The following is a 12,906-nucleotide window of genomic DNA, read 5'->3' as shown; positions in this document are numbered from 1 at the left end:
ATGTTACAAAAATTAGTAGCTCTTGGCCATTTTCATTTAGTAAAAGTAGCTCTCACAAGGACAAACCTTGGTGACCCCTGGTCTAGACCACCGTGCAGCCCCAGGTAAAGAGCTAATACAAGAATTAAATTTCATTTATTCATAATTCACACATCTCTCCGTTTACGATGGGTCATCGTTTCAACATTCCAGACAAACATGACCTCAAATGACTTAAGTATCCAAAGTCTAGACAGTTTGATTTGAGAATGGATTTTAGAGCACGAAGAGCTGGGAGTCAGTGATATGTCAGTATGGATCCGCACATCACATATTTAGTAGGTAAAACAGCAACAGACCAATGTGAGGTGTGTGGGATAACAGAGAATGTGCAGCAAGTGTTGATGGAGTGCAGGAAATGCATGTCACAGAGGAATGTGTTGACGGACAAATTGTACAATATGGTTGCGGTTTTTAAGGGAATCTTAGGAAATGGTGGCAACACTAAAGAGTGTAGCCAGGCTCTAATGGGATAACGGGGTTAATACATAAGGTGTACAACTATTTCTTTCTTTATTGCTCGCGCACCTTCAGGATGCCCACTCCGGTACAGTAGGTGGCGGTATTCACCTAAACCTTGGTTTCGACCCTCCATAAATAAACTACAAGAAGAAGAACCGCACTGTATTGTAGGCTTGGAGGGAAACCGTAAGGTTTTTTGACGCCGGCTACAAGATCGACGCCACCCTTGTGTTTTTGTTGTTGTGTTGTAATAAGTGAAAAACATGGTGCAAGCGTGTTGTGTTATCAACTGCCACAATCGTTCACGCGATCGCTTCGGGAATAAAAAGGATGGGGGGAGATTTTTCTCATTTCCGACGTGGAAGCAAAGCCAAGGAGCTGTGATCTGTGAGCTAACAAAGAGACGCCGAATGGCCTGGATAGCAGCCGTGAGACGACCAAACATCACTTTCAACGCCATCACCCGACACATGTTGGTGTGTTCACGGCATTTTCACACTGGTAAGTTTGAATCAAAGCATGTGTTTTGCTCTTTCACACCTAGCATTTAGTAGGCCGCTAGCGTTAGCCAAGCTAGCTGAGGGCACCGAACAAAGTACCGTGTTTTGGGAATAAAACACGTTGTCTGTTGACTTTGAGTGATTTGTAAGCTCAAGAATGAACGAAAGAACCGTGATCAATGTACACAGTTTTAAAAGTAATAAGGGGAGTGTGTGTTTTTCAGGGAGACCTGCTAATGAAATGGATGAAAGCCATCCAGACTGGGCACCCTCATTACATCTCGGACACACGGAGGTGAAAGCTGCAGATAACGAGAGACTACAGATAACATTGCACGAGGAGGAACTTTCTCCAACAAGAGAGGAGAACGAGCGACTACGACAACAACTGGAAGATGTTTGCAAGACTCAAGTTGTGCTGCACGTTGAAGGTATGTTTCATGTTCACTAACCTTCTACTTGAGCATTAAACACGCAATGTACAGTGGCGCCATCTGCTTAACACAAAGGGATACTGAGGTAGAAAAGATAAGTGGGATAAAATTGGGCTGTCAATCGATTAAAATATTTAATCATGATTAATCACATTTGGTCCATAGCTAACTCATGATTAATTACAATTAACTGCAACGAGGAATGAGTGTTTTTGTGATAAGTAAGGATGGAAATCTCTGTGGTAAATGATTTGAAAACATCTCGATACAGGGGTAATCATCCTACGTATCTTTTATTCCGGTTGGATGTTGGCAGCCTTCCGTCTGAATGGGTTGAATTTGTGCTTTGCTTTTTTTGTCCACTCACGATGGCTGTGGTTTAAGTCTGCCTGTTAATCTGATACCAAATTGAAGGGGCAAGTTTAACAATCGCAGTAAAGCAGTATCCGAAGTACAAAAATACCAACGATAAAGCCTAATTTTCGTGGGGAATCCCCACTCAAAGTGACAGGTTTTCACCGCTGCGTCGTGCAGGGTTTGGAACACCAACATGAAACACTGTTAATGCACTAATCATCATCAACTACGACACCTGCACCACCTGAACCATGTTGTAGTCACTATGTATTCTTTACTTGCGTATCTTGCTTGCTGCTGTAACAAGTGAATTTCCCTGCTGTGGGATTAATGAAGTGCAATACAATACAATACAAACCTATTTGTTCACATGATGCACACAGAGCAATGAACAACTTCATGCTCTGTCTCCTTTCTGCTCTGTTCTTCATGCACCGTAGTTTTACGTTGGATATTGGGCTCCGTGGCTACAGCGGTAGTTTCCCCACGCAGTGTCCGGACTGCTCTGCCAAGGTGCGGGGAGCTTGCACGGGAAGTGTCCCTCTAACTGCTGGTTGTTTATATACTAGGGACTGTCAATAAATGACTATTGCGTTGAAGAGAGTTTGTTAAAAAATGTAATATGTTTTAAATCAAACCACCAATTGATATATAAGCATGTCAAATGATTAGTTTGATCCATCCATCCATCCATCTTCTACCGCTTATCCGAGATCGGGTCGCGGGGGCAACAACCTAAGCAGGGAGACCCAGATCTTCCTCTCCCCGGCCACTTCGTCCAGCTCCTCCCAGCGGATCCCGAGGCGTTCCCAGGCCAGTTGGGAAACATAGTCTCTCCAACGTGTCCTGGGTCTTCCCCGAGGCCTTCTATCGGTCGGACTTGTCCTGAACACCTCCCCAGGGAGGTGTCCGGGAGGCATCCTGACCAGATGCCACCTCATCTGGCTCCTCTCAATGCGGAGGAGCAGCGGTTCTACTCCGAATCTCTCCCGGATGACAGTGCTTCTCACCCTATCTCTAAGGGAGAGCCCAGCCACCCTACGGAGAAAACTCATTTCGGCCGCTTGTACCCGCGATCTTGTCCTTTCGGTCATTACCCAAAGCTCATGACCATAGGTGATGGTAGGAATGTAGATCGACCAGTAAATTGAGAGCTTTGCCTTTTGGCTTAGCTCTCTCTTCACCACAACAGACCGATGTAGAGTCTGCATCACTGCAGACGCTGCACCAATTCGCTTATCGATCTCGCGTTCCATCCTTCCCTCACTCGTGAATAAGACCCCAAGGTACTTAAACTCCTCCACTTGGGGCAGGATCTCATCCCTGACCTGGGGATGGCATTCCTCCCTTTTCCGGGCGAGAACCATGGACTCGGACTTGGAGGTGCTGATTCTCATCCCGGCCGCTTCGCACTCGGCTGCGAACCGATCCAGTGAAAGTTGAAGTTCACGGCTTGATGAAGCCAGCAGGACCACATCATCTGCAAAAAGCAGAGACTCAATCCTGCAGCCACCAAACCGGAACCCCTCAACGCCTAGAAATTCTGTCCATAAAAATAATTAACAGAATTGGTGACAAAGGGCAGCCCTGGCGGAGTCCAACCCTCACTGGAAACGGGTCCGACTTACTGCCGGCAATGCGAACCAAACTCTGACACCGGTCATACAGGGAACGAACAGCTTGAATTAGCTGGTCCGATACCCCATACTCCCGGAGTACTCCCCACAAAATTCCTCGCGTAACACGGTCGAATGCCTTCTCCAAGTCCACAAAACACATGTAGACTGGTTGGGCAAACTCCCATGCACCCTCAAGGACCCTGCTGAGAGTGTAGAGCTGGTCCACAGTTCCACGACCAGGACGAAAACCACACTGCTCCTCCTGAATCCGAGATTCAACTATCCGGCGGATCGTCCTCTGCAGAACCCCTGAATATACCTTACCAGGGAGGCTGAGGAGTGTGATTCCACGATAGTTGGAACACACCCTCCGGTCCCCCTTCTTAAAAAGGGGGACCACCACCCCGGTCTGCCAACCCAGAGGTACTGCCCCCGATGTCCACACAATGCTGCAGAGTCGTGTCAACCAAGACATGCCTACAGCATCGATGGCCTTAAGGAACTCCGGGCGGATCTCATCCACCCCCGGGGCCCTGCCACCGAGGAGCTTTTTGACAACCTCTGCAACCTCAGCCCCAGAGATAGGAGAGCCCACCGTGGAGTCCCCAGGCTCTGCTTCCTCATCGGAAGACGTGTCGGTGGGATTGAGGAGGTCTTCGAAGTATTCTTTCCACCGATCCACAACATCCAGAGTCGAGGTCAGCAGCACACCATCCCCACCATACACGGTGTTGACTGTGCACTGCTTCCCCCTCCTGAGACGCCGAATGGTGGTCCAGAATCTCTTCGAAGCCGCCCGGAAGTCGTTCTCCATGGCTTCTCCGAACTCCTCCCATGGCCGAGTTTTTGCCTCAGCGACTGCCAGAGCCGCAGACTGCTTGGCCTGCCGATACCTGTCAGCTGCTTCCGGAGTCCCATGAGCCAAAAAGGTCCGATAGGACTCCTTCTTCATCTTGACGGCATCCCTCACCACTGGTGTCCACCAACGGGTTCTGGGATTACCGCCACGACAGGCACCAACCACCTTACGGCCACAGCTCCAATCAGCTGCCTCGACAATAGAGGCATGGAACATGGCCCATTCAGACTCAATGTCCGCCACCTCCCTCGGAACATGGTCGAAGCTCTCCTGGAGGTGGGAGTTGAAACTCCTTCTGACAGGGGACTCTGCCAGTCGTTCCCAGCAGACCCTCACAATACGTTTGGGCCTGCCAGGTCTGACCGGTGGTGATCAGTTGACAGCTCCGCCCCTCTCTTAACCCGAGTGTCCAAAACATATGGCCGCAAGTCCGATGATACGACCACAAAGTCAATCATGGAAGTGCGGCCTAGGGTGTCCTGGTGCCAAGTGCACATGTGGACACCCTTATGCTTGAACATTGTGTTTGTTATCGACAATCTGTGACGAGCACAGAAGTCTAATAACAAAGCACTGCTCGGGTTCAGATCAGGGGGGCCATTCCTCCCAATCACGCCTCTCCAGGTCTCACTGTCGCTGCCAACGTGAGCATTGAAGTCCCCCAGCAGAACAAGGGAATCGCCTGAGGGAGCACTCTCCAGTACTTCCTCTAGAGACTTCAAAAAAGGTGGGTATTCTGAACTGCTGTTTGGCGCATAAGCACAAACAACAGTCAGGACCCGTCCCCCCACTCGAAGGCGGAGGGAAACTACCCTCTCGTTCACCGGGTTAAACTCCAACATGCCGGCCACAAGCCGGGGCGCAACAAGAATTGCCACCCCTGCCCGTCGCCTCTCACTGCTGGCAACGCCAGAGTGGAACAAGGTCCAACCCCTCTCAAGAGGACTGGTTCCAGAGCCCTTGCTGTGCGTTGAGGTGAGTCCGACTATATCTAGCCGGAACTTCTCAACCTCATGCACCAGCTCAGGCTCTTTCCCTATCAGAGAGGTGACATTCCATGTCCCTAGAGCTAGTTTCTGTAGCTGAGGATTGGACCGCCAAGGTCCCCGCCTTCGGCTGTCACCCAGCTCACTCTGCACCCGACCCCTTTGGCCCCTCCCATGAGTGGTGAGCTCATTGGAGGGGGGACCCATGTCGTCTCTTCGGGCTGTGCCCGGCCGGGCCCCATGGGCGTAGGCCCGACCACCAGACGCTCGCCATCGTGCCCCTCCTCCAGGCCTGGCTCCAGAGGGGGGCCCCGGTGACCCGCGTCCGGGCAAGGGAAAACGTGGTCCAATGTTTGTTGTCATCATAGAGGTCTATAGAGCTACTCTTTGTCTGATCCCTCACCTAGGACCTGTTTGTCGTGGGTGACCCTACCAGGGGCATAGAAACCCCTGACAACTTAGCTCCTGGGATCATCGGGACACGCAAACTCCTCCACCACGATAAGGTGGTAGCTCAGGGAGGAGTAGTTTGATCCTAAAACTATTTTTTGCATACTCATTTTTAAACATTTTGGACTTTATCTTCCTTAATGACAAGCATGGGCATTACAGTTGGTTTTGTAGCAATGTGTGCAGAGGTTGACGTCCCATTAGAAAAGTTATCCAGGCTACATCCGTTTCTCAATTACTAGGCAAAATTAGCCCAGCATGTATTGCATCAATAAATGTAAGGATTTTTGCATCTAATTAGTGGGCATTTTATTCACAAACCCAAAAATCACACACTCTACGCTGGTTAAAATAAGTGTAAAAGGTAAAAAACAGAATTCTAAAAAATGTAAACAGAAAAAACGGATGGTGGGTCTGTATTCATTTACTGCTTTTCATTTCATGTTGTTCCTGTCCTGGTTTCACACACTACATAATAAATAAAATAAATTAGATCGCTATAATGAACATATGTTTTGTTGAAAATCTTTCCCAGTGACTAGCTAGCGCGATGCTAATGCTACTTACAGCAGATCTAGCCTTGTCGTCATTCATGGTTACATGAACCAAAGCCCCCAAATAGCTGTCCTCGGCTATGCCTGCCGATAACTAGCAGCTTGTAACCCAAATTTTAGCTCACAATTCAAAAAAATAAAATCAGCCGAGAGACTGCTCGCATGGGGACACTCGTATGCCAAGGTGCCACTATATAAATGACAATAAAACAACACCAGCAGCACTCACCTTCTCACTTCTTTCTGGCAGTCGACGTACTCCGTGACAACCACTGATCTGTATAATATATTTGTATTTGTATTTGTATTTGTATTTGTACTTTATTTATCCCACAGCGGGGAAATTTGCTTGCTACAGCAGCAAGCAAGATACGCAAGTAAAGAATACATAGTGACTACAACATGGTTCAGGTGGTGCAGGTGTTGTAGAGCCTGACAGCGGTCGGTATGAAGGACCTGCGGAACCTCTCCTTCTTACACCGTGGGTGTAACAGTCTGCTGCTGAAGGAGCTGCTAAGGGAACCCACAGTGTCATGTAGCGGGTGAGAGGTGTTGTCCATGATGGATGTCAGCTTAGCCAACATCCTTCTCTCCCCCACTTCCTCCACGGAGTCCAGAGGACCGTCCAGGACAGAGCTCGCTCTCCTGATCAGCCTATTTATCCTGCTCCTGTCCCTGTCCGTGCTGCCCCCTCTCCAGCAGCCCACAGCATAGAAGATGGCTGAGGCCACCACAGAGTCATAAAAGGTCTGTAAAAGAGTCCTACACACACCAAAGGACCTCAGTCTCCTCAGCAGGTGGAGGCGACTCTGGCCCTTCTTGTAGAGGGCGTGGGTGTTGACGGACCAGTCCAGCTTGTTGTTAAGGTGAACACCCAGGAATTTGTATCTGTCTACCAACTCTATGTCCGCTCCCTGGATGTTCACCAGTGTGAAGTGAGATGCTTTCCTCTGGAAGTTAATGATCATCTCCTTTGTCTTGCTGGTGTTGAGCTGCAGCTGGTTAAGCTCACTCCAGCTGACAAAGTCCCTGATGACCGTCCTGTATTCCAGATCATTCCCCTCTGAAACACAACCAACGATGGCTGTGTCGTCGGAGAACTTCTGGATGTGACACTGTGTGGAGTTGTGTGTGAAGTCCGAGGTTTAGAGGGTGAAGAGGAAAGGGGAGAGCACCGTACCCTGAGGGGCACCTGTGCTGCAGAGTACCATGTCAGACACACAGTGACGGAGCCTCACATACTGTGGTCTGTTGGTGAGGTAGTCAGGTGTTGGTCTCCTCCCACACTCTCCATCTTCACTCTGAGTAGTGACGGCTGGATGGTGTTAAAGGCACTGGAGAAGTCAAAAAACATGACCCTCACAGCGCTCCCGCTGTCCTCCAGGTGTAGTAGTGATCTGTGCTCCTGTGTGCAAATCTGTGTGGTAGATCACTGCGTCGTCCACTCCGATCCCAGGCCGGTAAGCAAACTGCAGGGGGTCCAGCTGAGCGCCCACCAGGGGTCGCAGGTGCTGCAGGATAATCCTCTCCATGGTCTTCATCAGGTGAGAGGTCAAGGCAACAGGCCTGAAGTGGTTAGGCTCCTTGGGATGCGGTGTCTTTGGGATCGGGACCACACAGGAGGTCTTCCACAGGGCCGGGACTTTCTCCAGGCTCAGGCTGAGGTTGAACAAGTGCCTGAGAACTCCACAGAGCTGGTCAGCACAGTCCTTGAGGATTCTAGGGCTGATGCCGTCCGGTCCCGGGGCCTTCCTTGCCTTGATCTTCTTTAGTTGACTCCTCACCTGATCATCAGTTATGGAGAGGGGGGTAGAAGATGGCTGGGATGGGGATGTGGGGGTGAAGAGTGGTGAGTTGGTAGGGGAGGGAGGGGGGGCAGACTCAAATCTGTTAAAAAACAGATTGAGTTCATCTGCCCAGATCTTGTCCCCACTGGCTTGGTCTCTCCCCACTCCTTTACCATGGCCTGTGATGGTCTGCAGGCCTCTCCAGACTTCCCTGGCATTATTCTCCTCCAGCCGCTTCTCCACTTTCCTCCTGTAGCAGTCCTTCCCCTTCCTGATCTTGTGCCGGAGTTCCCTCTGGACTCTGCACAGCTCCTCCTTGTCCCCCGAGTTGAAGACCCTCTTCTTCTTGTTCAGCAGGGCCTTAATCTCAGAGGTCACCCAGGGTTTGTTGTTGGGAAAACACCGCACCAACTTGGAGGGCACAGTGTTCTCCACACAGAAGTTGATATAGTCTGTGATGCAGTGTGTCATGCTGTCAATGTCACTGCCATGGGGACTACAGAGCGCTTCCCAGTCTGTTGTCTGGAAGCAGTCTCTGAGCCTAGCACTGCTCTCCTCAGACCACTGCTTCACAGGCCTCTTCACAGGGGGTTGTCTATTCACTACTGCAGTGTAGTCTGTGACGAGATGGACGAGGTTGTGATCAGAACGACCCAGCGGGGGGAGGGGGGATGAGGTGTATGCATCCTTGATGTTTGCATACAGGAGGTCCAAAGTTTTATTGTCTCTAGTGTGGCATTTGACATACTGGGTGAAGGTGGGAAGAGCAGAGGACAGGGAAGCATGATTGAAGTCACCGGAGGTGAGGAGGAGGGATTGGGGGTGCTGGTTCTGAAGTTGAGAGACGATGGTGTGGGTCTGCTCTATAGCTGCAGCAGCGACCGCTGGGGGGGGGGGTGTACACTGTCATAGCAATAACATGTGAAAACTCCCTCGGAAGGTAGTATGGCTGCATGCTAACCGCTAACAGTTCCACGTCTCTGGTGCACAGTTGCTCCTTCACACAGATGTGTCCCGTTAACAATGACGACGTGATGTAACTTGACTGATACAATACAGTCACTGTTAACTGGCAAAACATTTTATGTAGGAAACTGACACACAAAATATATTTCATAATACAAATACAAGTTGATTCCAATGCAAAGCCCAGTGCAATTGAATGAGAACATCTTCTACAAGTATTGTCATGTTAAATAACTGGTACAACCAACTTTACTTTATCAACTGCAGTTTATTTGTTCATTTACTACGCTGCTTGTTTGTGTTCTGCAGACATCCAGCAGCTGATTGGTCGTCAAGAAGAAGGTCCCGTTCAGCCACAAGGGGGGAGCTTCACTTGGCAGCAGGAGACACAGCATGTTAAAGAGCAAGAAGAGGAGCCAGAGCACACCCACATTAAAGAGGAAGAGGAGGAGCCAGAGCCCCCTCACATTAAAGAGCAAGAAGAGGAGCCAGAGCACACCCACATTAAAGAGGAAGAGGAGGAGCCACAGCACCTCTATGTTAAAGAGGAAGAGGAAGAACTGTCGATCACTCTAGGGCCAGAGGAGGCTGATCTCTCCAGGTTGCCACTGACTGGTGTCTCTGTGAAGACTGAAGACCATGAAGACAAACCACCTGAGTCCTCACAGCTTCATCATAGTCCAAGTGAGGAGAAGAGAGAGGCGGAGCCTTCAAGCAGCAGCTCAACACAACACATGACAACAGAAGTTGATGGAGACCACTGTGGAGGATCACAAGCAGACAACCTCTTAGCTCCACTGTCAGGCAGCGTCAACGCAACGTCTCACTCTCCTGAAGATGAAGACAGCGACGACGTCCAAGAATCTTTGAGCAGCGATACAGACTGTGAAGGTGATATGACGACTCACACTGGCAACAAACACTCTGAATGCTCTAAAAAGAAGACAGTTAAACATTTTAACTGCTCAGTTTGTGATAAAAGATTTTCTTATCAGAGTAATTTTATTCGACACATGAGAACACACACAGGGGAAAAATGCTTTATTTGCTCAGACTGTGGGAAAAGTTTCACACAAAAGGCAACTTTGGTATCACACATGAAAACACACACAGGAGAAAAATGTTTTAGATGCTCAGACTGTGGTAAAAGCTTCACGCAAAAGGGAAATATGGTATCACACATGAGAACTCACACAGGAGAAAAACCTTATAGTTGCTCAGACTGTGGTAAAAGCTTCACTCAAAAGGTAACTATGGTATCACACATGAGAATGCACACCGGGGAAAAACCCTTTATTTGCTCAGACTGCGGTAAAACCTTCACTAAAAAGTCAAGTGTGGTATCACACATGAGAACACACACAGGAGAAAAACATTTTACTTGCTCAGACTGCGGTAAAAGTTTCACTCAAAAGTCAAATCTGGTATCACACATGAGAACACACACAGGAGAAAAACCTTTTACTTGCTCAAACTGTTTTAAAAGTTTCACTCAAAAGGTACAAATGGTATTACACATGAGAACACACACGGGAGAAAAACCTTTTAGTTGCTTAGACTGTGGTAAAAGTTTCACTGAAAAGGTAAGTATGGTAACACACATGAGAACACATACAGGAGAAAAACCCTTCAGTTGCTTAGACTGTGGTAAACACTTCACTCGCAAAATAAATATGGTTACACACATGAGAACGCACACAGGAGAAAAACCTTTTAGTTGCTCAGACTGTGGTAAAAGCTTCACACAAAAGGCAGCTATGGTATCACACATGAGAACGCACACAGGAGAAAAACCTTTTACCTGCTCAGACTGCGGTCAAAGCTTCACTCACAAAGTAAGTATGGTAAAACACATGAGAACACACACACAGGACAAAAACATTGTAGCTGCTCAGATTGTGGTGAAAGCCTCACCCACAGAGTAAATGTATCACACATGAGAACACGCAGGAGAAAAAACATTTTAGCTGTGCAAATTGTGCTGACACATTTCCTTGGAAGTCCTCTGTGAATAGACACATGCAGAGTCACTGATGGTCTAGCAGGGGTGTCAAACTTGAGTTAGTTATGAGGACAAGCAGCATAGAAAATGGATGGATGGCGTTTGAGTCACCGAGCGCATGATTTGATTTGATTTTGCTCAAACAATTGGATGTAATAAAAGGGAATAATTCAGTTATTTTGTTGATATTGTTACATTGTCCATTATTGTATTACAGATTGATGAATTGTTCACAAGTGTGTTGACATAAATATTTTTTGTTGGCCAAAAATTTGTGTCAGGTGTTTTTCTTCTGATTGTAATCATGATCAGCACATTAAAAGGCAGAATGACTAAATCATTAAATGTTATTGAGAAATTCAATGTAAAAGTCTTCATATTAATATCGGCAACACTGGCTCTGCACTGACCCATCGATACCAAAAGTTCAGTATGGGCCAGCCCTATCTGCCTGTCGGCTCCAGATTAAAACGTAAGCAGTCGTACTATATTTAGTTTGATGTTGTATTTTATCGTGGTCATTGAATGCAAAACCAAATAGTCTGTCAAGATGTGATTATTGCTTTCCAATGAGTCTAAAGTGTATGTTTTTATTTTACACCGTATGTTTTGGTCAGCAGAGGGCTTGTACAACTGTATTTTATTTAAAAGCTGTTGACATTCCAGTGATAATGTTAAATACTCCTACCAAATTAAAGTTGCTTTTCATACAGTGTACTGTATGGCATTAATATGCCAAATACAGGGTCAAGCAAAATGATCTGACACATTTGTAGGTGAAATAAAAGGCAAATAAAGTAAAGAAACAAAAAAGTGTTTTTATTTTTGGAAAAGTACATATAATGCCATTCTGTTTCATTATGTTTTAAAAATGAAATCAGTCAAATGGGATCCATTATTGTCCACACACTCAATGCAGATCCAGTAGCTGTGAAGTTGGTGACCATAACAAGATGGTGTCTGGAGCTGGTAGGGATCATGTCTACCAAGATTGAAGTGCAAACGGAACGCTCGTTGTGTTGCAGTTACAGATTCCTTTGTTTTGATCAACGTTTCCACAATGAAAGCGCGATGGTCACCAGTCCAATTCATGGCAGCAACTGAAAAAGAAACCAAAAACAATGGCATTATAAAGAAACAAAGCAAAATGGCTTTATATGAAAAAAATGGCATTATATGTACTTTTCAAAAATAAAAACACTTTTGTTTTTTTACTTTATTTGCCTTTTATTTAACCTACAAATGTGTCAGATCATTTTGCCTGACCCTGCATTATCACTACATTCATGAAAAAATTGTCCCGAAATAATGTTGACTATGAAATCATTATAAGCAATAATCTATGGGACAATTATCGTCCAGCAACATTTGTTATCGTGACAGGCCGCGCTGTAACTGATGTGAAGTCACTTCGTGTTCAAGTGCTTCCAGATTGGGTCTGCAAAGTAGTGATTTGATTCCTTTTACTGACTTGAGTCAGTTATGAGTCACTCATTGGAGTGAATCGGGTACTCTAGTAGCACAGCGCACAATTTAATTGTGATTTTGCTCAAATTCATATTATATCATATCATCAACAAATTAAAGGCATGATTCTATTTTATTGAAAAATCAATATCGGGTTTATCGAAAAGTATCTGTATCAATTTGAGCAATACTGGCTTTGTCCTGACTTGGGATCAATACCAAAATTTCAGTTTGGCGCAACTATGGGCATCAGTGATCTGTATTATACAATTGTATATCTGGATAGCTCATTGGCTATGACTTGTGAAGGCAAACGGCCGCCATATTGCCACTCTCAAGAAACACTTCTCGACAAGCTTTTGCATTCGTGGTGAACTTCTTTTATTCATTCGGATTGGACACAAATTTCGCCTGAAGATGCCTG

The 12,906-nt window shown here is 46.9% G+C and overlaps 1 protein-coding gene across 1 annotated transcript; it reads left to right on the top strand.

Annotated features, from left to right (window-relative positions):
* Positions 1-659: 659 nt before the first annotated feature.
* On the top strand, positions 660-11,714 carry LOC129188054 (oocyte zinc finger protein XlCOF22-like). The gene is made up of 3 exons (XM_054788042.1): positions 660-1,002; positions 1,226-1,432; positions 9,323-11,714. Exons 1-3 carry the CDS (start codon positions 765-767, stop codon positions 10,936-10,938), a joined length of 2,061 nt encoding a protein of 686 aa, XP_054644017.1. The 5' UTR covers positions 660-764; the 3' UTR covers positions 10,939-11,714.
* The last annotated feature ends 1,192 nt before the right edge of the window (positions 11,715-12,906 follow it).

This window comes from Dunckerocampus dactyliophorus, chromosome 9, assembly GCF_027744805.1.
Source record: "Dunckerocampus dactyliophorus isolate RoL2022-P2 chromosome 9, RoL_Ddac_1.1, whole genome shotgun sequence".
In the NCBI taxonomy this organism is placed as follows: Eukaryota; Metazoa; Chordata; class Actinopteri; order Syngnathiformes; family Syngnathidae; genus Dunckerocampus; species Dunckerocampus dactyliophorus.
The sequence above is the reverse complement of the archived record's forward strand: the minus strand, read 5'-3'. Positions and strand labels throughout refer to the sequence as shown.